General features: G+C 36.6%; 1 protein-coding gene across 9 annotated transcripts in view; it reads right to left on the reverse strand.

Moving 5' to 3' along the window:
• SLC25A21 (solute carrier family 25 member 21) overlaps positions 1-26,158 on the reverse strand; it is a 240,602-nt gene that overhangs the window by 5,848 nt on the left and 208,596 nt on the right. For 3 of the 9 annotated variants that reach the window (XM_042047646.1, XM_042047644.1, XM_042047647.1), the window contains exons 4-9: positions 21,320-21,386; positions 14,961-15,020; positions 12,399-12,506; positions 8,276-8,440; positions 1,975-2,156; positions 1,109-1,161 (exon numbers count right to left, since the gene is read on the reverse strand). In XM_042047646.1, coding sequence (XP_041903580.1) covers positions 1,109-1,161; positions 1,975-2,156; positions 8,276-8,440; positions 12,399-12,506; positions 14,961-15,020; positions 21,320-21,386 — 635 coding nt within the window. Of the gene's footprint in view, positions 1-1,108; positions 1,162-1,974; positions 2,157-8,275; positions 8,441-12,398; positions 12,507-14,960; positions 15,021-18,370; positions 18,563-21,319; positions 21,387-26,158 lie in introns of all 9 variants that reach the window. The other 6 variants (XM_042047652.1, XM_042047651.1, XM_042047648.1 and 3 more) reach the window with 4 other exon arrangements.

Here is a 26,158-nt window from a genome sequence, read left to right on the forward strand (position 1 = left end):
GTGCTAAGAGGTACTGGGAAAGCTAAACACTGCCTTCTCTTTGTCCTGCATGGAATCTAGTATCTTTGGAGTGTGAGGGAAAAGGTTTTTAGCTCTAGAGCTCCTTGTTTCCCCTCCCCACCTTCTTCCTCACCCTGCACAATAACCAAGCATGGTCTAGCACTTAGCCAGATGGATTGGATATGCAAACATTTACAGACAAACCTAATGCCTCCTTTATGCTGCAGAACAGGCTCTGCTCTTTACCTACTTGCTTTTACCTATGTGTGTTCTTGCCTATTAAACAACCAGCTTGAACAACTGGAAATATGTTTTCATGGGAATGGGATACTGTTCAGATTGGGGCTTCTGCTTTTTTTGATGCAGTCTGCCTCTGTGGGCTGACAAATTCTGAGGGCCCAGTGCTTTGCTTTCATGATTAATCAAAACCAGTAAGGGAAAAAAACTCTAAAAGCCAAAGAAGATACAGCTCTCAACCACTGTGCTCCCACATTTGGAGTAATTAGTAAGAAGGGGTCAAACAACAACCCCAGTTCTAAGATATCCTTGTCCTCTTAGTTTTCCAGGGCCATACAAGTCTCTTCCTAGCTCTGTTATCAGCTTTTTAGTGTCTGCCCCCATAGAGCACAGGAGAAGAAAGTGGAATTTGATATGCTTGTGCTGTGCTTTGACTAGTGGAGTGCATTTTATGGAGAGCCTCTAACCTGCATTTCAGGCTGACTTCACATAAGTACAGAATAATACTAGTGAACTCAAAAAATCACATTAGAAGGAATAGGAAGCTTTAAGAAACTTCTGAAAGTTTTACAGTTCTGTCATTTGCATGTACTTTGGTTTGTTCATAAATAAAGCAATTGCACAAACCAGCAGTTACTTGGATCTGCAGTTCTCTGATGTATATGCGTAAATGATTTTTTTTAGACACATATTTAGCCAAATCCATCTGTGATACTATTAGATGATGCTATTTTAAAAAGAAACCATTCAAAATGAAAGCTATTTTAATTCATTTATTTGACTGATATTTACTACATTTTCTAAAGAAACTGAAACATGGGAAGAGAAAGCAAGAACAAAAGCAAAACAGAAATGACAGAAGGAAAATTACCTGGACCCAGCCTCATGATCTTGGGAAGCAAGCCTTTGTACAGAGCCAGAAATCTGTAACAGAAGAATAACAAACAAAACATTTCAAACAATATTCTTGCTCTAAAAGAAGAATGGAATTGTAGCATATGTTTGTTAAAATGCTGGCAGAGCACTTAGAGGCAATTATTTGAAATTACACATGTTCAATAGGCTGTATCTGGATTTTAACATTTTACAGAGGCAGATCAGATGAAGAGAAAAAGTTAATCAATGTTCAGTCACAAAAGCAATGTTGTGAGCCTAGCCAATCAGAAATATGACTTTAATCAGTGAGATGGGTTTACTTTCAAGACAAGTCAGTTAACAACAGCTGCATACAGGGACAAAATGACTGATATAATTGAATATCAAAGCTACAACTCAGTCACCACTTGAGAAATATTTTTAAAAGTTGGAAAACATTATTACCACAAGGATCTGTCCTCAATTTAATTATTTCAGCAATAATTTTAAAGGTACAGAGGCCTATATAATTACAATTAAATTGAGAAATAATCTATTTTCTGTTCAGATTTTCCTTTTACAAAATAAAGAGTTGAAAAAATTACACAAGATATTACACACGAAGCATTTACTTGTGGAACGTAAATTTTGACAACCCAATAATCATCTTGTAAGTCTCTTGTAAAAGTTCATATGTAATAGGAAGATATCTCCTTGTAATTCTAAAATAAATTTTCAAAATGCTACATTGGCCTCTTTTGATATGTGAGTTCAGGGTGGCTTAATGGTCCTCATCAAATCTGAAACATAACAACATGGTTTTATGGACCCATATGAACTAAAACAGAGGTCTGGACATTTATTAAAATAAGAATGTTTTACCCTTCCTCTTTATAGACTGTTGCCATAGTTTTAAAACAGGTTCTGTACTTGATCTCTCCAGGAACTGGCTGTGGTCCTTGAATCCTACTTTTTGCAACATCAAAAGGAATGTTAATAATTGAGGCTATTGTTCCTGAGACTAGCCCAATTCCAAATTTCCTCAAAAACTCCAAATTTGGATCCTACAAAAAAAAAAAAAAAGAGGAAAGAAAGAATAAAAAGGAAACGGAAAGACCTGTGCAGGTTAAGCACTATAAAGTAATAAGCATTTAATCAGAAAACTCACACAACACACTCATGTTATTTTAGCGGAACACATTAGGATTTCCTATGCTGGAACTTGTTTTCTTGACAATCCTATTGGCTATGTTTTTACACATGGTCTAAATTGCTGAAGTACACATTTCCTCACACAGGATTTATAAACACAGTTCATAAAGAAAGACTGGTATGGCATATGGGGATGATTTGTATAATTGGGCTTCACAATGTACTTAGTATTACTGTATCAAAACAGGAGAAATCCAAGCACACTATTAGCTAATTGGCCAGAATATTTTACAAATGACAGCAACTTCCACCATGAAGCCTACTAAAACACTCATTTGTGTGTTGGACCCCCAAATGCTAAATTAAATAAAGACTAATCTCAGTCTGCTGCCATTTCCCTCCAGGTTTTTTACATTTATTTTCACATGTAGCTGATCCACTGTACTGAGAAGTGCTAGCTTCCTGTTATTAACAATCTAACTCGGCACAACGGCAAGAGAGCCTCCACGTTCTGCGCATTATAAACGGTGGTAATTCACTCAGCTAATTGGCTGAAGAATTTACAACAGATTGTTTCTGAACCCTACTCTATGCACACGGTAAAAGTTAGAAGTAGGTTAGAAGTGCATCTAAAAACTTCTTTGCTCACAGTTCAACTGGGTTTTATTTGATCTTTTAGAAAGACCTCCTACCTTGGCATTTCTATGACATCAAAGAACCCAGAGTTTATCTGGGAGTCAAAGTTCCTTGAAGCAGGTTTAATCCTATTTCTCTAAGTAGTGGAAGTCACAGGGCAGTGTGTTCCAGGACATTTCCTATGCACACAATTTGGTTTTGCTATTGGTTTTCAACAGAAGGACACTTCTTTGCTACATCAGGCTCTATATATATGCAGCTCACTTCTGTCATGAAGGTGCTTTAATTATAGAAAATCATTATTAAAATAACAAATGATCTTGCCATGTTATAACGTCAGCGCCAGCGCAATGTTAAAATAAGACAGTTTTTTGTTTCCTAAACCTGTATGGTTTTGAATGAAAAAGAAACCAAGAAAGAGGTTTTCCTTTCCAGATTAGCAACAAGAAAAAGAAATTAAAACTTTCTTAATATACATTGGATGAAGCCCATACAGGTGTTTAAAAAGAAATGTCAAAATCAACAGAGTTCTTTATTACTTGCAGAAAAACTCAACACCTTGATTTCACAAAACATGAAACATACTGGTAATAACTTTTAAAAATTAGAATGGTTTGTGGCACATGAATTGTAGCACTTTTTTAGCAAAGAGCTTAGCAAACAAATTTCTGTTCATTCTGTACATACAGTGATTAAATGCAAATGTAATAAAGCCAAGGTTTCTGGTATCTAGAGAAGAAAAGAAGAACCCTTTTGAAGCATTTTGTCCATTCACAAAACTGGACTCTAACCAAATGTACCATAGTAAGTACATTTAGCTTTGCTATAACTTGATTTTTTATCATAAACCTAATGGGAAATGTTTTTCTATGAAATTCATCACTGTAATATCTGGGTAATTTCATTAGTATAACAGATTCAATATAAATTTAGGTGTCAAAAATAAAAAGTTGGGTTTTTTTTCTAAAAGCATAGCTAGTGGCACTGTACTGTGATAGTGCTTCCAATTGAAAAAGAGATTTCAAACATCATTTCTGCCTCTGTCTAGAATGCTTACATGGACAAGGGAACATTGGCTGTCTATCAGGTAGGTGCAAGTTGGTGCCATCATGAAGGAGTGCCTTTCTTTTTACACCAAAGTCTGTCCTTTTTCTGCCCTATGGACAATGCCAAAATATTCCCAACAGTCTAGAATTCCATGGAAAAAGGTTCAAGGATAAGGTATCTGTCTAGTGCTAATGCTGTAACTGGTTAGCAGAGGCAGTTATCATCACACTATTGTCACTAATTTCTGCACCATGCAGCTCACTGACCAACTATTATATGTTTCATATGTTGTACATTAGGAAAAAAGATTCTGACATGCTCCTCTTCCTTTCATAAATAACAAAATTGGAGGAAGAACATACATGAATTCAGTTTTTAAGCAAAGCCCATTTTTTTATGTAGTATGAGCAGAATGTATAGAACGGAAACTTGGTTTTAAATGGTGCCACACCACAAAACAGTACACCACAAGGAAGTGAAATACCTGTTTACTTATTTACAGTGGAATAACTTAGCTGTGGTTGGATAATAATCTGTGATCATCTCACCTTTTTACCAAACTCTTCACAATCACATTACCTTGTACACCTTAGTCTCCACGCTGGGAGCACCAGCAGCCATTAAAAACAAAGAGAAAAGAAGGCATCACTAACAAATGCCATATATATGCATGTCCTGTTGGATTTCCCTGCTTTTTTAGGGAGAAAAAATTTGAGATGTTATTTCTCTGCTTTTCATACATTACTTCTCTAATAATTTTTTTAAATAAGAGAAGACTCAATAAATGCCTCCCAAATCAAATGCTGTTTATTTCCTTCTTTTATATTCCATAATTTCCAGCAACAGAAAATTCTAGCACTAAATCTGGATATACACATCCATGTATAAGAGTGTCATGCACTGGAGACAGTTATAATTTATCAGCTTCAGTCTCCAAAGCTTTCCTCTACAGACCACTTCATTCACTTGTAATGTTGTGCTGGATACAGAACCTCTATTTTAAATGTTTTTAATCCCCAGGTCATTCTGAAACCTGAGTTTGGATGGTAGCTCTGAGGTTATTCCACTACTCATTCTGATCCAGTCTTCTCCTAAATCACCTTGGCTTACTATTTCTTCAAGTCCATTGCACCATATCCAATTTTCGCTCTCTATTCCTACATAGAACTTCTATGTTGGTATGGATCTGAAAGCTACTAAAATAAAATTATTGTCTGCTATCTTACTTACCAAGCTGAACAGCCCATTTGGGTTTCCCATCTCTTCCTTGCCTACAGAAGTTCAGGCCCCCTTTCTCTTACAAGACAATGCACTGCTCAGCACCCACAGCCTGATGCAGCAGCCCTTGTAACAGGAGGCACATCTGTGGTGCCTGGGGCTGGCAGTGCCCGACTTGAAGTGAGTTTTTCAGTTGGCCACATTTCAAAGGGGGCTTTTAACAGGTGTGAGGAAATCTCATACCATTAAGAAATGTGGCAGCCACTTGGAGGTGGTAGTGAGCAAAGGTTTTAATGAGACTAATGTTTAAAAGCAAACCTAATTAGATAAAAAATTGAAAAGTGAAAGCTGCTGGACTATGAAATGCACTATAAAAGCAGATGCCATTTGCAAAATAATTTCATTGCTAGGGTAGAGGCACAGGTGCTACTTCTCTATGGTTGATACATTAGTGACCATTGAAAGAAATCCGGCATATTCCATTTTCAGTAAATAGAGCACAAGGTGGGCTGTAAATGGTCTGTTTAGCAGAATAGACTGGATGTATGAAAAATTATTCATTATGGATATTTAAAACCCACATATATCATTGATATCATTTGACCACTCAACCTACAACATTTATTGTTTTTGGCAAAATAGGCTACAAACATCCCTAATTGGGATGCAAATTTAATGCACAGTTTAGCTGAGAGCTAAAAGGTTCATTCAGAGATTTTCATACATTTCCCACTTATGTTACAGATGGTGAACAGCAAATACATAGTCAATAGTCAAAATTATTTCACAAGTGTAGTATTCTTATTTCACAATCTTTATATATAATTTTTTTATATTTGTCAATATTGCAAAACTGGCTTTAAGACTTTCTTTTCTGGCGATATATAAAAAGTTAACAAACTAGATTTTGTAATGAAATCAAGTATGTGAGAAATCTAGACAAACTAATAACTGTTTAACATTTTTTAGACTAACTGCAAACCAGCTTCTACCAAATTCCTTGTACAGGTTTGGGTTTGATAACTCTCAGCCTCTAGTACCTGCCCACTGACATAAGAGTTTTAAGTTACAAGTCACAAATTATTGTTAAATACTTCCATTTAGCAGTCACTGAAGTGAAATTCAATGAATGTAAGTACCTGAGACATAATGTTGGCTAGCACAAGGCAGATGAGGCCTGATCTCTGTCTTCTTAAATTCAGGGCAAGTTTGCATTGATTTTAGTGGGAGTTTGATCAGAATTATTGGCTATATCTGTCTGTATAGACTGTCTATGCCACTGATGCTGGCTGGCCTAGAGAGTCCTTTTAACTTTATTAGCACTATAGAATGCTATTACCATTCAAAACAGACTGGCTGCATGAAACCAGCCCATGAGGAAGGGTTCCTTGTCTTCACTAGCTCCTAAGCCGTACCCAGGAACTGTGTTGGCTGGCCAGGGCCAAAGCTGTGCCAGGGAATGTTTAACAGCACAGACGGCTGAGTTTTGGTGTTGCTACTCAATTTACCAGCACAGATGTAGCCACTGTGCCAGCCACCATATAAAGCACTGTGCACTTGTCAAGCACAAGGCAAACCTCTCCACTTATTTGCAGTTAATCTCACATAGATTAAATTGCCTTTTGATTTTGCTAATATTGGAGGACAGCTGGGCCACTGGCTGACATTTAAGTAATTTCTCTTTTGTTTTCTACATGTATTTAAACCTATGTTGTAGATGTTAAAATTTTTATGCATCATACAAAATCTGTATAAAGTACTAATTTCCTTTGGATCATAAAGCTCTGAATCTTTCTAATAATGTAATAATTGTTTCCTATTTTTGAAAATCTGAAAGGCTAGGAAAGCATGCTTATACCAAATACTATTCAATTGCTGTGCAAGAACTTTTCCATGATTCCCATAGAAGCTGCACACTAGTCTCTGTCCTTACCTGCATATTTTTCTGAATTTTCTGCATTGTGCTTATAATTTTTTCATCTTTTGCTCAACACAAAAGTGTTAACTCCTATCTTAGTATCAAGCTATGCTTGTGCCTTGACTTTTTAGAATGTGTGACTAAAGTACACTGTAAAATATGCTTAAATACACTATAAGAAACTTGTAGAAACTTGCGGGTCAGCTGCTCTTGAACAATTCAATTTACTGTAATGATCTGCAAATAAGAAGTGGAGCTTTCCTCCATTTACACAATACTGCCAACAAAAATACCAGGCTACTCAGAATTGCAGAAAAAAAAGAGGTGTTACTTCATCTGGGAATAGAAACTGATTCCTTTTGATGTGAATTGCACCTTCTTACATGTATATCACTACATATTACACCTGTGACTCTTTAACTGTCATAATCTAAAAATCACATTAGTGAAAACACACTTCAGTAAGTAGCATACTGGAATCATTAATAAATCATTAGTTGTTTCTCACACAGTCATTTAGAAAGCTGCTAATATTACCACATTTTCTTTAGTAAAATTTCCTTCTGTTGTAAAGGGAAATGCTTCCTTTGTTATTTAAAGTAATGTAGGACTATCAAAATTTCTTTAAGGGAAAATACAGCTATAATGATCCTTTTTATTTTAAATTATAAATGATATAAAGTCCCTGTGCATGACCCTTTACCTCCTGTTTTGGGCTGTCTCTCTCCCATATGGATGAATCTTCCCTGTCATCCTTCAACACTAGGTTGAACTCTCTTTTGAGTAAATAGGTCCAATGTCTGGCCAGAACAACCTACATACTGCAACTTGGCCATCTCCACAAGCTTAGCCCCTTTGTGAATACTGAAAGGAGTTCTGGAAACTGATTTTTCTTCCTAAGCAGGTTTGCCACAAAAAAAGCGCATACATCCCCAACATAAGCACAACATCTCTGTATCTCAGTTGCTGCCTTTTTGCACTGCTACCATGCTATAAAGGGAAATTCATAAGAATGATATTTCAGATATGACTATACTCAGCTTTGCTTGAAAACTGAGAAGTTCAAGTCCTTAATGTGCTTCCATAAAAATACAGAGCTAGGTTAGTCACTGTTTATCACTAAATACCACAGCTTTGCACTGAAAAATACAGTGGGAACTAAAATGTCAAACTTCTTATCTGATTGTCTCTTGCATTGTATGAAGAACTTACTTTATTGACTGGAAGAATGTTTTTCACATTGAAGTAGAATCCAAAGTAAACCATGTTAAAAACTCCGTGACGGCCCAGGGTTGCAGTAAGGCCTTTGTTGAGTCCTTGGAAGCCCAGACCACCGGTTTTAATGATCTGCTGAGCTTGAACAAAGCTAGATGGTTGCTACACAAGTGAAGCAAAAGGAGGAAGAGATCATCTTTACAAAAAGAAAACAATAACACAGCATCATTTCCATCCCGTTGACAAACACAGTGCTGCCAATTCTTGTAATTTTATATTAAGTATTACCATATTTGCTATTTTCATTTTCCTGTGACCATATAAAAATCACAACTTTAATTAAAAAAAGATTCCTCATTTTTCTGATTGCAGAATAAGATGAAAGCAAGACTTGAGTACTGTAAAGGAGTAGTATTGTAACAGACTTCCATTTAATAAAAGGCAAAAAGGAGCAAGCTGCCTCATAGCAGACAGAATCTGCCTGACTACATGCACGTTTGATCTTTTTTTGAATATACCATGACACTTAGAATTAGCTATTCCCTTCTGAATATTTTACTTTTTTTTTTAGCAGCATTATAGAAACATTACTTTCAAAAAGTTGTTGAATCGAGTTTGGCTTTCTCCAAAGCATAAAGCCAGCTCTGGGTAACCAAATATATAATTAGATAGGCAAAACATGACATCCACTAGGAGGTTCAAACATGAAAATATAGAAGAATTTTGACTACACCACTGTGAATACCACTAATTTCAATACATCTATTTGTTTAATAGCTTTCCATTTCAAAATACCACTGTGGTAGATCAACAGCATCAGCCAAATGATGCTACCATATCTGACAGAGCACATGAGTGCTTATTTAGGTGACTGACAAGTTTAATCTTTAATACAAAGTTTCATTCTGTTTTTTCATATTTCATAACTAATATTATCCTGTCAATGCTCTGCATACATTTTACTATAGTTTACTTTTCTAACTACCCCCAAGAATTCAAGTCAGAATCTATTCTAAAATGGAGACATCCAACATGGATACTAGCAATAACATCCTTTTTCATGCTCCAAAAATGGAGATTAGGTCTTTAAGAAATAATAGAGCAACCTTCAACAGTAAGGTATCCCCTGGTATCCCTTTTCTTGAACATGGATTTACTCATGACTCAGAATGGAAGCCTGTCAATTGCTTAACACCTGAGATGGGATTCATATCCAAATATAGACACCTGCAGTCTACACCTGACTTCCCTTTTCAGTCCTTTAGTAACAAAGAGGACTCTCTTTGGCAGCTATTCCCTTTTACCAAAGTAGGTGTCATCATGGCAACTGATCAAGCCATAGAAGGTCTGTGGTTCATCATTGATGATGGAAGGACCTTAGATAGAGGAATTTATTGTACAAATATCTGGAGTTAATGCACTTCACACAGCTGTTGACTTTTACTTAATACAGACCCACTCAGTGGAATCTAGAGTCAGATTCTTTTCATCATAAAGCAGAAAATTGTATTTGTTTAATTAATCATAACTCTCACTTCAGGTGGAAAGATTTTAATCATCACACCAGCTTCTATAGCCAGAGAGTTATCCAGGGCTACAGGGAAATGAAAAAAAAAGGAAAAACCAAACAACATGGTGTTGGGCCTTCTTGCAGTTTACTTTAACAAAAAGTCACCATTATTTTTACCCATAGCAAAAGGCCTGATACGTGATTTATAGTGGCCTTCCTCTTTAAATCTATCAACCCCCGAAAGATGATCCCCTACCACAGAACAATTCAGCTGTCACCGCAGGGTGTGAATATTTGCTTTGGGGGTGTGCAGGAGTCTGGGTGTGAGTGTATGTGTTCATGCTCTTCCTTGTTCCTTTTAAACAAGATATATTTATTATTTCTATACAATAGTCAAAGAAATATGTGAACTGCATTAGGTTTCATCATGTAGTATGAAAGCTCCACAATGGGATAGGTACACACTTTACTTAAACCTTTTAGAAAAACAGTGCATGGTAATGCCTTATGCTGTATAATATAACCTCTAGACATACTTCTTCCAATAGGCCTGAGTTTACATGCTTCAGTGTGGAATGTTCTTTAACATATTTGTAATGAGAACTTGATGTAAGGTATAAAGTCACTGGAGTGTTTTTCTGATTCACTGCAAATTTTGAAATTCTAACACTTTAAAAAGATATATTAAAAATTAATATGTCTGTGATAATAACAATCTTTGTGATTTAAGAACTTAATTTCCCTTGGAATTTTTTCACTAGAGGTTCCTAGTAGAGTCCAAATACCATTCTGTCACAATTTTATTTGTATGATAATATACTATTATTTGGGTTTTGTGAAATTATTCTTTAAATTAAATTAAAGAATATTCATCTGAACAAAACCAACTCAGAATGATTTTGGACAGCTACAGTTTCATTATTGTAGTATTATGAAGGCCACTGAGGAAGGGATGCTGTAACTAATTGAAGTAATTGCATACAATTTACAAACTAAACCACCCCAGACTTTGTTACAAATTTTTCAGTAGAGAAAAAATTAAAACTTATGAAGTGAAAGAATACATTGGTCTTTTGCAACTTTACAAGGAATAGTTTGTTCAAAATATAACACGGGTTTGTTTATACCTAAAAGCAGAGGGTTTTTTAAGATAGGATAATTACATCTTCAAAACTGCGAAGCAGAAAGACCCAGAATATCTGCTCAGTTTACTACTGCTGAAGCAGTAGTAGTCCATAATTTTTATCATATCACTTTCCTGAGAGAGAGATCCTCTCACACATTGCTTTTTCCCACTTTCAGTCTCTTTCCTTCCAGGATCCTAAACATTTAACTCCTGTACTGCATAATTCATCTGTTTCAGTGGGGCTTTGCTGCCCAAGTTTAAAAAATGTCTAGACTGGAGACTTGCAGCAAACAAACATGTCTTTCATATGCACTAAGAATCAAACAGAAATTTACCAAACATTTTAAAATTTATTCTGGAAGAAAATGCTTTTCTGGATGAGTTATGGAGTAGGTACCAGCTACTCTATGACATCTGGAAATCAGTAGCAATACTTTTCCAGAGTGTACCTGAGGAGCTTGGCCCAAACAGCTTATGTAAATGGCCTGGACATAAATCTCTTTACTGTGCATCCCCCAAAAGGGTTCAATTTGTGCAGATGAGTGCTACAAGGCATGCAAGTATTAACTCAGTCGAAACTTAATAGTAGAATATGCAAAAATCACGTCCCACCAGGGATTCAGCCAACCTTTTCATGCGATGGTTATGTGATTTAGCACTTCTACCATGGTACAGCTGATTTCTCAAAATATTTTGAAAAAGATGATTTGACAATTGTTATTTTTATTCAATGAGAAAAGAAAAAAGTATTACTAGCTTCCTTCACTTTATCCTGGAACACCTTCTGCATGAAAATTAATAGAAGTTAGTGCGTTCCTGAGAAGACTTGACTTTCATAAATCACTTGTTTCCCAGTTTGATCTTTTTCCCCTTTCAGCAGTACCCAGAATCATGGACAATGTTTTGCACAATGACTTCTTTGGACTTAACAATATTTGACTAATAAAACTCTGAAGTGGAGCAAGAATTTAAATCATCAATGTACTTGTTATATAACAATTTTCCAGTTAGTGCTAATAAAAGTGAAGTCTTGTAAGTAATTTCATCCAAGAAACACAGCATAAAATACAGCAGCTGGACTCTGTCTAGGGCACAGGGCCGTGGTGTTTCATAGTAACCTTTGGTGCTGGCTTGAAGTCTGGAGCCTGCTGGGGTAAATGTGCTGTGTACAAGGGGCTCAGGTTTGTACTCCTGGGTTACAATTCCTCACAGTGTTGGGTTGCTGGCTGCTCTGGAGGGATGAAGGTGCACTTCAGGCACAGAATATTTACAGTGGAGATGCTGATGCTTCTGGCAATACTGCATGCAGCTCTGCATATCTGAAGGCATTGTCTATTGGGTCTCTTCCTTCTCCATTTCTGTTACCCTTGTGGGAAAATCATTTGTGTCAACCAATATATTATAGACATTCTGCTCTATATACGAACCTTGAAGTGCATTATGGCCAATAAAGTGGAAAAAGGAGAATGAAGCAATTTTCCTACCTCTGTGAAGGCATTCTGATTGGTCTGTAAGGTAACCTTTACTACTTCAAATGGGTTAACCACAACTGCCTCTGTCAACCCAGATCCCAAGCCAGCAACTGCAAATGCCTAGGAAATTTAAATGAAAATTAAATATTAAGGAGTAATACTTTCTGAACATCAGATTGTGGAACTGAGTGATACAATGCAAACTGCAAGACTACAGTAATGCAGCAGTATTCTATTACTAAAGAGCTTTAGCCCTTGATTAGATGCTGACAGTTTGTGAAGACAATATGACAATAGCCATAAACCATATTCCAAAACAATCAAAATAAAATGTCATAGCAGTCCATGTCCATGAATTCTCTTTTCAGCTGTAAGGAAAAATGTGGTACCAAATTGTTATGCAAACATGAAAAAAGTGGAAAAAGGATGTCCTCATATTATCTTTGGGTGGACTCTGAATAGTAACACAAATATAAATGTAGTTGTGCAGCACTGGAAAAAATAAAATCTCTGAACTGGGCATTAATCACATAACACTAACATATTAACTTAAAAATAAATGTAAAAATCTAAAATAGTTCAGTACTTAAGCAAATTGCAAAAGTAGAATGTTCACCTACTAGGTAACAATCCTAGAAGGGTTTATATGGGAATGAGTGGCACACAGGGAAGTGTCAGCATTCACTGCAAGGATGAATTAACCCCATTTACTTAGAAGCTGGTAGTACATTTCAGTTACAGATATGGAGATAGTCACTGCTTTGCTTTCCATCATGGCACAGCATTTTAAGATACCTTAATTTGTTTTTAAAAATAGCATTAAAATATTTAGGTCAACTGAGAAAATTCAGAGGGGTTAAATTTAATGATCACTTTACATATTTATTGCCTCCACTTGACATCCCCAAACTCTCTAGGTGCTGAAAAAAGCCCCAGGACCAAGATACATTATAATGAGTACACTTGCTGATATTCAAAGAAACCAACAGTAAGGAAAAAAACAATAGTGAGAAAAAACTTACTTAACACAGAGGGATATGAGCAGGGACTCTTGGCAGCTCAAGAAAGAGAAGAATGGAAAGTTAGAAGGGTAGGGGCAAACACCAGTCTTACTGCCTTTGGAGAAGATTGTGTTACCAACAAATCTATTTTTCCAGTAAGATGAGAATTTTCAGCATCAACCATGAGACTGAAGCCAGTAGGAAGATGGTGCTAATGTATGCATCTGTCTTTTAATAATAAATGTTGCCTTGATATGAGGTCTGTTAAGGCATTTAGAAACATTCTGCCTAGCTTAGACCAGAATCCCCCTCAGTCTTCTTTTTCCCTCGCTACCTTAGGGCCAAAAATGCCTCTATGGTAACAATACTGCACCAAAAATATGAGGGGTGTCTGATGGTTCTAAGCACTGTTGTATCTGTTACATGAACCAGAGCAGCTTTTGGGCAGCTATTTCATGTTTACAAGTTTTCAGCATATTTTCCTCTCCCCCAAAAAGTGCTAGGTACCATGGAACCTTCAACTGTTCTTTCCATTTGCTAGAGAACAAGTATCAGTCTCTATTTACACCTAAGGATGAGAACTGCTGAAAAATACCAGATAAAATAGGAGACACTGCAAACAGCTATAGGGCCGGTGGAATAATTAAGAGGAAGAGGAAACTTGCTCTAAGCTAGATAAGAGAATTCCATGACCATTCACTCACTGCAAAGAAAGGGAGATATAAATGGAAGCAATACTCTTTGAAAGAGACTTGAAATTTCCAAAACCTTTATAGCATAGCCATCAAAAGATCAATTGTTTCCTAAAGTTGTGATGCCATCATTGTGAAAAATAGATATTTACTATGATTTACATTCTTGCACTGCAGGAAGCAAAAACTATAAAAAATAAAAAGTATTTTACTCCTAAAGCACAATAGCAGAATTATGCTCTACACATGAGAATGCAGATTACACATGCAACCTACATCTTAGCATTAAAACATTTCTGCATATATGTATGTCCTGCATTTTGTTTTTAAACCAGTTATTTCTTGAGGAGAATTCCTAACTCCACTGATGTACATGAGAGTTTTGCCATTTACTTCAAAGGAGGTAGCAATTTCTTATCAATAGCTTATGTTTCTTTTATAAAGTCTTTAAAGTAAGATTGAGATCTGTATTTTTGTTATAGTCGTACTGTGCCTTGGAGAATAGCACTTTGAGGTTGAAGTATTAAACCAGTCACTATGACATGGATAAACAAATATTGATAAGTTCAACTTCTTTTGTTATTTTGCAAGAATGAAGAATGATAAGTTGTATACGGACTCTTCCATGGTGGCTGTCATTATCCATGCTAACAAATGTTGACATTGTAGGGAATTATTTTGAAGCCACTTGATATAAAACATCATTTATCAATTTTGATAAATTCTTATCAATGTTTTCAAGGGACAAGTCTGTTTTGAAAAACTCTGGATTGAGCTGGACCCTTTAATTTTGGGCTTCTTCTATGGGAGGAAGCAGAAGAGACAGACTGTTCAGCAGACACACATTACATTAGAACATGAAGTTCTTTATCCATACATACCAGTCCTGGCGGTAATGATGCATATCCTAGTAGCTTCTTGTATTGTTCGAAGGTGAAAAACTGTGAATAAAAATTAGACTGAAATTGCACTGAAAAAAAATTATCAGCTACTTATGCAAATTAGTAAAAAGCAGACTACAATGGAGTTTCACTACATTATATCCTGAGCAGCCGCATGCAGTTCTGCAAAATAAACATAAGCCACTTCTGTTTCACACTCTTGGTAGCAGTGTTAGATGTGCAAGAGGAGGTAATCAGGCTTCAGAACTGATTTTATTAGTTTGTCATGCATAATAGCAGTGTAAGTGCAATTCAAGTAATGATTTATCTAAGAGTTCACTCACATCATATAGGACATATTTTAAATTTATAAACTTTTCCTCTGGCATTAACTTTCACATACTAGTTTAAATGTAGTAGCAGATATTACAAATTTCCCAAGAAATCACCCCCACTTCCTTAATATAATGTGCTGCAATCACTTTTGCCTTTCTCAAACACTAGTTGCTCCTCATCAGAGAGATACAATTGTGGATTTTGAAGATGGAAAGTCTGTCATTTTTATAATCTTGTACTGTCAACAGGCACATTTCTTTTTCTGTTCTCTCTTCACAAATAAATCTTTCAGTCAATTGTCTGCTTTCAAACAGCGGCACTTAGAAGTCCTGAGCATCTGCAATTCCTTAGAGGATGTCTTGAAAGCTGTATTCTTGGGTGTTTGAAGTTCAAGAAAGAAATAGGATCAACTTCACCTGCACCAACATGGTGAAAGGCAACCATTTACAAATGGCTCACTTTGCAACCTTTCTTGCCACTCAAACCCATTAATTTTCAGAATACCTTCTGTGAATTCTTATAAAAATCAAAGCATAATAAATGAATGGATTTGTTCTTCCAAGAAGAAGGTTGAGAATAAGTCTCACTGTACTGAAGTCAGTAAGAAGCTTCCTGTCAGCACAGGCAGACAGACTTTCGCTGCCTAGCTCCTTGTCTGTGGACACAAAGTCTAAGATGCATAGGTCAAGATATACTCTAAAGAAAGAGTAAATGTGAAATTTTACAAATTATTGGATAGATGCCCTCTGAAATACAGCACACAATCTAAGCCACTATTTAAAAAACAAGAACTCAGACTACATAATATTCAAACCAGGGCTACCAGGACCATTAAGGAGAGCTTAGAGCTTATTTTAAGAATGAAGACTGAAGGAGAATAAATTCTTTCCTTGTCTAGTTTAGCAAAAGAGATGCTACAAGAGAATGAAAAACAAATAAGGTATGTAACATAAAGAAATTGTGTGTAAACGTAAAATATAAATAGAATGTGGTTCTGGGTCTGATGAAGCTTTCTTGCAACTAAAGGAGTAGAGTCCTGAAACAGTCTTCCAATAAGAGTTATGGGGGAAAAATCTTAATGACTTGCACGGGAGGGTTTGAGAAGTTTGTGAAGGAGATTATAGAACAAATCCCATAGCGCCTTAAATTTATATTCTGCAAATATGTTGCTGAAGCCACTGAAAAAGCTGTCCAATTGCTATCACATAAGACAGATCTGAGGGTAGTGAAAATGATCTTCTAGCATGAGGATGGCAAAACTTGTGGGCTATAAAGAGTCAGTATCTGAATTCTGGGTAAAACCTAAAATATTGAAGGTGTTATTCCACATGATTTTCACATGGAACAATACAAGGCCCTAACCGCAGCTCACTATTTGTGAGTCCTGTAATCTGTCTAAGATGTATTCATGTCTTTGCACACAAAATGAAGAGGCTTTTACACAGCATGTTGGTATTATGGGAATGAAGAACAAAAACCTGTCACAGTTCCACCAAGACTGCATCGGTGCAGGTTCATATCTCCTCGTACAAGAGCTGTCACATCCCAGTCTAGCAAAAGTAAATAGCCAGAACTTTTAACTTTCCTGTCTGCTTTCCAGTGTTGACCTGTAACATTTGATCAGTTCAGAGCAGGCTGGTTCAAATAAAGGTGGGATTCTTTGAAGGTCTGTGCATTTTGTGACCACACAGGAGGCTACGATCCCTCCACATAGCATCTGCCCATGTATAAGAAAATCAAACTGTTTCGCCATGAGACAAAGGCAATGAGCAATGAGGGAATCATAAGAAGCATAAGGGAATAGAGTTTTTAAGACAAGACAGAAAGACTGGGGGACCTGTGCTGAGTCTCAGCCAAAGAAGACAAGCTCTGTCCCTCAGGGTTCAATTAATACAGACCTATCAGAACAAACCATCTTTCCCATAAACCACGTGCACAGGAACATAACTAATAAGCACCACATTTTCATTTGAACTTGTTTAGAACCTTTAGAACCTTTTTCCTATGGCAAAGTCAATAAAATTTTTCAATCAAGACCTGGTTCAAATGAAAAGTCACTGGAATCATATCGAAACCATCAGAGAATTGGGTGTTAATGTGTTAATAATGCCACTGTTTTAAAGCAAGAAGGAATATGTACACATAATGCAAAACTGGGTCGTTAAATTCTGAAAACTGATGGGCTGATACTCTGGTCACTGGACAGATACTTTTTTATATCCTCAGCTGGGATTATTATATCATTTTGCAGAAAAAGTCCTAGAATTGGGGCTCAGATTTTAACTGCCCTCCAAAGTGTGTACAGAGTGAACATTAACCTTGCAAGCATCTTGCAAATATGTTTAAAATTTTTCCATTGGCCTTGAAAATAACCAGAAAAGATAGAAGTGTTACTTTAACTCCAGGTCTATCTTTTTGTACAACTGGAGGTATTATAGAGGTAAAAATCTTACAAAGTGGGCGGGTAAGCTGCTTCACTGAACTAAATTAATCTCTTATTGTGATAAAATTTGCTTTATTCTCTCTCCAGCATCTTTCTAGTCATGGTTACCCTCTTAACCTTTAATGGAATTTCTGGTATTCCTTAATGTTTTCCATAGTGTTACAGATCTGTAAAATAGTTGTAATAAAGGCAGAAATACATTACCCAATAATTTTTTGACCTTTAAAATGTTACCTTAAAAATCAATAGCTTCCTAGAGTCATAAATAAAATAACTACTTAATAGTAACTATGCTTTATATAATTTTTAAAAGAAATCAATAGCAATGAAACTTAATATAAATACTGCTGGGTGTAGTAGAGTGGCTATATACATACAATTTTGCAAAAAAAGGATTTCATAATGTATCATATGATTTTATATAATGTATATCCACCCAAAATGTTTTTAAAAGCACAGCATAATTTGTCTTTTCCTCTACAGTTGTATTAAGTTAATAGCTTTGCACAAAAAAATTTCCTCAGAATAAACATATTTAAAACATGCTTTTGTGTATATAATAACCAATATTGTCCATCTGGCAAAGATACACTTTAATTGAAGTTACACAGAAAATAGCCAAAGTACTTACCAGATGTCTCAATAACTCTAAGGTAAAAATATATGCTTGAAACAGGATGTCTGGGAACACATGAGCAATATAAATTTGCCCCAAAAGTTCATCTGTTAACCATTGTATTGGCATCATCATTTCTTTCCTCCAAGTTCAATCTAACAGAAAGTTATAAACTTGGACTTTTCATCTTCCAGAAATACCAGCTTTCTTTTTAGAAGGGAAATAAAAAGAGAGAAAAAAAGAAATAGCAAGACAGACGTGAGAACATAGCTGACTAAAAATGAAGCTGTATCTTCAACACTTAACTGAAAAACCAGGGCTAAATAGTTTCATTTTAATAGCTTTATTTTTACTTGCAAAAATACACACCAGATAAATGCAATGTTCCAGTAGCACAAGTACATTTCTTCTTTGTACAAAATCTCCCTTGTCCATTCTCTACACACTTTTATGACACTATAACTAGAAGCTTTCAAAAAAGTTCATTACAAACATAAAACAAGGCTGCCGGAACCTAGAAAATGCCTCTTTGCCTTTTGTGCTTACTCACATCTCAGAATCATTGGCCTGGATGTAGCCTTCCTCTAAATCTCACTAGTCATTTAGGCAGTGGAGAAGGGACAGCTTGAGGCTTGTTAAGATGAGGAAAACTGTTAGAAGGATAAAGGGTGGAGAGTGGGCCAAAGGAAGCAGTGACTTTTCCCCTGGGGTCACAGCCAAACAAGGTTAGCGGAAATTTGAGATAGGCTGGATTCTCTTCAGGTCAAAGCATAGGTATGAACTCCACTTTGGATGTTAAAAATTGTACTGGCATATGGCATCCCACATTGAATTGCTTTATTATACAGGTTCTTACAAGGACATTATTGTCCAGCCCTGTTCTGTCACTGAATTCTTCTAATGTAGAGTACAGCTGATGTCTCAAGGTAACTTAAAGTCATCCTGATGTCCTTGGAACAGCACTAAATTTAAAGGAATAGTGTAAAAATAAAATAATTCCACTATTTAATAAAATCCCTCACATGTTTCACATTTAAACTCAATTCTCACGTTTGCAGAAAAATCAGCTCTCACATAAATGTTCAAGAACTAGGTAGAAAGCAACCTACTAAGAGAGGACAAGTAAGGTATTAAAGGAGCTGTGAGCTTATGATGTATAAGAGGTTGAGAGAACTGAGTCTGTTTAGCCTGGAGACAAGAAGGCTGAGGTGATCTAAGTTCTGTCTTCCACCATCCAAAGTTTATACAGAAGAGAGTCAGACTTTGTCAGAGGCCGACAACAGAAGCATGAGAGGCAAAATGCAAAGGTTGCAGCAGGAGGATTTGGACTGGATATAAGGCAAAATTCCTCATAGTAAAGCAATTAAGGACTGGAGCAGGAGCACAGAGAGGCTTTAGTCTCCATCCTTTAAGATTTCGGAACTCAACTAGACGAGGCATCTGAACAACCTGATCTAATAATGAAGTCAACTCTGCTTTGGTCCAGAGATCCCTCCCAACTTAAAATCTTTCTATGATTCTATAACTATATTGACTATCATGGGGTTTAAGCAAATTTAATCAATTTGAGTAAAGGAAAGTGTTTTGAAGTTTATGAATGACTCAAATTGGTAGGTGAAGTCAAACCTGGGTTGACATTTTAACTAAATACATGCTGGAACCTAAAAAGTTCAGTCAGATTTACTTTATCCTGTTTCACATGAAATTAAATGGAGAGACAGAGGAAACTTCACAGTATGAAGAAAACAAATTATTAGGAATCTTCTAAATATCATCCATCTATTCTTCACTGCCACTTTGTTAATAAATAGGACTTTAGTTTTCCTGTTTTTATTAAATAATTTTGAGATAAGTGACATATGTCACTTGCATCCAAAACGCCAGTGCATACAAAAAGATGATATTACCAGAACTCCTTTAGGATTCTGTTACAAGGTCACATCCTGTCACTTTATACAAATATTATTCCTCTGTAAAGGAATTGGAATGTGAATGATTAATTGCAGACTAAGGACCAGAATCATATGCAGCCTTTTTAGAAAGAAACAACAAAAAGAAAGAAAGGAAAATCAAGACATTCTGTATAATAATTGCTTTTAGACGCATTTGGTGCAACTATGGAAACTTCAAAGTTCTGAAGTAAAAGACAAAGAAACGTTTTCTGTTAACACAATGGCTGCTTTGATAGAGTTAGAACTTTAGGATGATGTGCTTAATAATTAGGTTTTAATTAAAAAGGTTGAATGGCTCAACTGAAAAAATGGATGTACTGAAGTATTTTGCTTAGGAATGTTACTAAATTCCTGTTCTACAAATCAAAATAAAGGATAATAAAAGAAAATCAGATCAGCATTTGACAGCAAATACACTTTGATAGGCTAGCATCAACAATTGTAAGAGAGCTGGAGTAAAATGTTTTGCACAATGAGAAGTTGTATCAATTACGATCTTCAGTCTCTTAAAAAGTTAGAGTATGGAGTAGAGTGGCCTTTGGAGCACAGGAAAACTCTGGGCAGTACTTCAAACCTACTGAGTAAGTACTTATTAGTGGCTTCTTTAATGGCTTCTTGTGTTAATTTATTAAGCTGTTAGTTGTTTTGCAAGTTGCTAGGCATTTTCAGTAAAACAAAACATCCAAACCAGAGGCAATTATGAGGCTAAAATATAATTTAAACTATTTTATTAATTTTGAAAATATAAAATAATTGCAATTTTTTTTTCAGTTACATTTGATACACAAGTCAAAATCAGCTTAACATTTACAAGCCTTATCCTACACTTCTTAATCAAGGACAGTTTTTACTGTCCTATCAACAGGAAATGTTTCTCCTAGTAAAAATCAGAGGATTAATATGCCAAATAAGTTTAAGATTCTAATCTCAGTCAGTGGGGGAGAAATAAAATGTTTTACAGCTGCCACTGTCCCTACTTATATTTTTAAGGGAGGAAGCATGGGGTTTTTACCTTCACCGCCCGTTTGGGTGTCTCAGCCAAGACGGGAGGAAGTATTCCTTTGTAGAAGCCAAGTAACCTATCAAAGAAAAAAAGGAAATTATCTTTGTATGGATAAACAACATATTGATACCATACTTCCAATTCTATTTTCGCTTTTGAGTAAAGCAACTAACCTTTCAGCATTTCCAGGCATACAGACAAATAATGATACTCTCTGCTTACTTGCTAAACAACTAATGTGCTACCAATTATATCATGTGCTGGTGAGATGACATAAAGAAATCAGGAATGAATATGTAAAAATTCAATCAATTTTTTTCTGAATATACAAGAAATTGTATTTAAAAGGAGAGGAAAATTTTTGACAATGAAAAAGAAGTATTATTTCATTGTTTTAATTTACTTAGCACAGCAATGTTTATATTAAAAAATGAAGTGACAAAATACAGATTTGGAAAAAACTGTGACTTCAGCAAGTTGCATACAAAAGCACTGCTTGTTCATCTTCAAATGCTAGGCCAGACATGTTTTAAAGTTTAAACATGACTCAAAATATATAAAAATATATGAATATATTTTTAGCAACTTAGTTTTAACACAACTTACTTTTTCAGAGACCCATAGTAGAACGAACGCATGTATTTCATCTTGAAAGAAAACATTTGGGCAGTATGTTGTCACTGTATGTGTGTGTACATATATATATATACAGCCTGCCACATGCCAGGACACATTGCATTTGCAGGCAGCCTGAGCTCTGCTTACAAGGTCAATGTAGATACATAATGCTTGGTCTTGGGAATGCTTTAAATGATAAGCTGTTTTCAAAATCCCCATGTGGGGTAGAAATAGACATAGTTCTTGTCTGCTAGGTCTGCACACTGACCTGGATAGTGCGTGGTGAGAGTTCAGAAAGGGATCTAATGGAATCACCAAGAAGAATCATAGAATCATCAAGGTTGGAAGAGACCTTCCATTTCAGCCATCAACCCAGCACTACCATTGTTACCCCTAAACCACTAAACCACATCATCCAGTGCTGGACTCAGAGGCCTCTTGAAATCCTCCAGGGGTGGTGACTCCACCACCTTCCTGGGCAAACTATTCCAATGTCTCAACACCCCAACAGTGAAAAAAAAGTTTTTCAATACCTAATTTGAATCTCCCCTTAGCTTAAGGTCATAAGTTACCTCGTTAGCCAACAAGAATATATCCTACAATTTACCCATCTTCGGAATGTATACACATTTATTCAGGACTGTAAAAGGATTCTGTCTACACAAAAAAATTACTTCTTAAAGCAAAGCATTTGTGTTTTTTTTAAATGTTGAAAGGTGATGATGTTGGAATGTGATGATTCACCTTTCTAAAGCAGCCTATTATTTGGAATATTTTTGCAGAGTGTGTAAGAGACATGACATCAATAGATTCTCCTATAGTTAATCTCTGCATGTCAAAAGAAAACAGCTAAATTCATATTCCCCACGTGAATGTAAAATACTACAAAAGCTATACCATTTTCCCCATCCTTCTTTGAATGATTCTCTGGAGTTCTCAGGCCTCTCCAATATAAATAAAATAATTTAGGCCTTGTAAGATGCTCCGGGTTGGGCATATTGCTAATCCTTACCTGAAGTAAGCAATGTATGAACTCCAGTCCGTGACAAAAGGACACTTTGAGCATTTAATACAATGATGGTTTCATGACAAAATACTGAAAGGTAGGAGATTTAAGGAATTCGGTTGAGTCATCAGATGTTTGAATTTCCCCAAAGTCTTACTTTGCAAACATAAATAAATATACAAATATATGTTTATGTATCTATTAATATAGCTATGGATATATCTATGGATACCTATAGATATGGATTTAACAATACAGATATACTGGATCCATAGAATCATAGAATGGTTTAGTTGGAAGGGACCATAAAAATCATTTAGCTCCAACTTTCCTGCCATAAGTAGGGAACCTTCCACTAGACCAGGTTACTCAGCCCCATCCAGCTGGTCTTGGTCTTAATTCTTAGTCCTGGGCCCATCTTAGTCTTTAATGGTTCATACATATTCTGAGGATATTGCTGGTTCAGCAAGCTATTGAAATGTCAAAAACCCTCAACCTGACTCATACATTTTAATGTGAGTTCAAACGGAAACTGAGGTCCAAGTAGGATCAGCTACAAGAACACAGATCCCTATAAACACTTTTTTCCTTTTGGCTCAGTCTAAACCCCTGTAAGCATATCCACAACAGGCATCCTGCTTGCAATTTCTAGTACTCCACATGACTGGAATTGGAAAATTAATGTCCTCCACTGCTTTACTCACTGCTGTAGCTCTCACTACAAAAAGTGAGACTCAGTCTTGGTCCAGATTTTCTCAATAGTAAGAGATGCATAAGCAGAGAAGTATGCAGTGTAAAGCAACAATTCATTTCTACAAACACACAGCAGCATTACCTAGCCTTACACAACAGGTTCGTTTTCCAGGTTGCCTTTTTGTATACTCAAAAGGGTAGGTACACTGTTAGCTACTGACCTCCAGTTAGACTTTGTACCACTAATCACCACCCTCTGGGTCTAGCTATGCAGCCAGTTTTCAACCCACCTCAGTAGGTCCTTAGAGATGCTTTTGACATCTTGTACCAAGCTCAACTCCAAGTAGGCTTTGACTTTCCTAACGAAGTCGCCTCTTGGGATTTTTGCCTGACTTTCTGCATGCTGGCATGGACTTGAGTGGAGGCGATCCTTGAATATTATGCAGGTTCCCTGGACCCCTCTTCCCTCCAGAGCCTTTTATCATGGGACTTTTCCAAGCAGACCCCTGAATAACCCACAGTCTGCTCTCCTGAAGTCTAGGGCTGTGAACTTGCTTTTTGCCCTACTCCCTCTTTTCAGGATCTGAACTCCACCATCTCATGGTCACAACAACCAAGACTCACTTTGACCTTAAACCCAGTGAGGCCTTCTTCACTTGTGTGTTAGAGCTCCAGTGGAACACTTTTTATTGACTCTTCTACTTGCATTAAGAAGCCATCATTAATGCAGCTGGATTGTTTATGCCCTGCAGTGTTGTCCCTCCAGGAGATATCAAGGTAGTTGAAGTCCCCATTGAGGATCAGGGTCTGCAAATATCAGTCTGCTTCTGTCAGTCTCTACAGGCCTCTCTACAATCTGCTTGTTCTTCCAAGTCAGGCAGCCCACAGTAGATACCTACTACCAAGTACCACTATTGGTCTGATCTTTAATCCTTACCCATAAACTTTCGTCATTCAACCTCAGGCAGAGCTCCATGCATTCCAGTTGCTCTCTCCATGTCTTCCTGGCCAGCCCTTCCTCAAGAGTCTGTACCCCTCCACAGCAGCACTCAGTCCATTCACCCCATCCCTGGGATCATGACGAGATCCTACCCCTGCAGCTGCACACAGATCTCCAATTCCTCATGTTTATGTTGTGTGCCCTGGTGTGGAGGCTCTTTGGAGACACTTCCTCACTCACATGCAAATGCTTGAGGTGACTCCACTTGAGCCCTGTTTTACTCATCTTGTGTTCCTCGTGGTTCACATCACCCCTGGCGCTTTGCTTGGCAGCATCTCCACTGCTCCCTCAGAGCTGTGGTAACTCTCCTCCTCCCTCGGGGCTCTTGGCTTAAAGCCTTCTTTATCAAGTCAGCCACCCTGCAGCAAAGATATGTGGGCAAAGATACCACCCTGCATATGATGTCAGGCTGATCTGCTTATTGCAACTGTAAGGCTGACACTGAAGATTTTCTGCTGGAGGAACCTCTACCGTGAACCAGGAGAATCTGCAGAGCCCAGCAACTATATTCACGGCTCTGTGAATCCCTAAAATGTGAAGTGATCTGTAACTGGGTTTCACTGCTTCATTCCTCCTTCCTCTGTGGAAGCACATCTCTTCATGAAAAACAAGCAGGAAGGAGTTAAGGTCTATTCCTATGGAACATATTAAGTTTAGAAATCTAAAAACACATGAAACTTTGAGGATATACATCCATATATGCAATATGTAATTCAGTAAACATGGTAAGAACTAGCTCAGTATTTAATTATGAGCTGTGGTTAGGGGTATTTTTCCCTTCCTGATTTGAAATAGAAACAGAAGAAAGGTTAGTAAGCACAGCCAGTGAGATGAAAGGAATAAATGGAAGGAGGAAGTAGAAGACAATCCTATCCCATCACTGCCTATTGTCAACTGACTAATTTTTCAAATGAAGTGTTTTAGAACCTCCTGTGCCTGAGGTGGAGGACAAGCAACTGTTCCCAACTTTTACAAATAATGTTTTACAAACTACCCATTAAAGACAGTTATTTCAATCTTTGCAGAATGAACTATTTACTTAATTAAAAAAACTAGCACAATAGTAACAAAAAGTTGAATGGCTTTGCATACACACATACATACACATACATTACACACATACATACATACATACACATGCATACTTCACGTACACACACAATGATCTTATACTTCTGCTTTGCTTGGCCAATTGAGTTAGTCTATTTGCCCACAGAGAATGACATTTTTCAAAGTCAGCTAATGAACAGTATTGACATTTCACATTTGAGAGATATTATCACTTGGACTCAAGTCTTCCTTCAAAAAACTGGTGTTCAGAAAAATTGTGAAACAGCAACAGCAATCAATGCAGGGTCTGATAGAAGAGAGAGGACATGACATCATATCCCTAGCTACAGACACTGGAAAGAACAAATAAATTTCTAACAGAAACACAGCTACATCTTATTTTGTTTCAGCATTAAGGGTCTAAATGAACATCACCATTCAATTGTATTCTGGGCAAGAGCCCAAACTCATCTTTGCAGCA

The sequence above is a fragment of the Corvus kubaryi genome, unplaced genomic scaffold (genome assembly GCF_017639235.1).
Source record: "Corvus kubaryi isolate FWS band 111438036 unplaced genomic scaffold, C.kubaryi_AGA036_p1.0 66, whole genome shotgun sequence".
Lineage (NCBI taxonomy): Eukaryota > Metazoa > Chordata > Aves > Passeriformes > Corvidae > Corvus > Corvus kubaryi.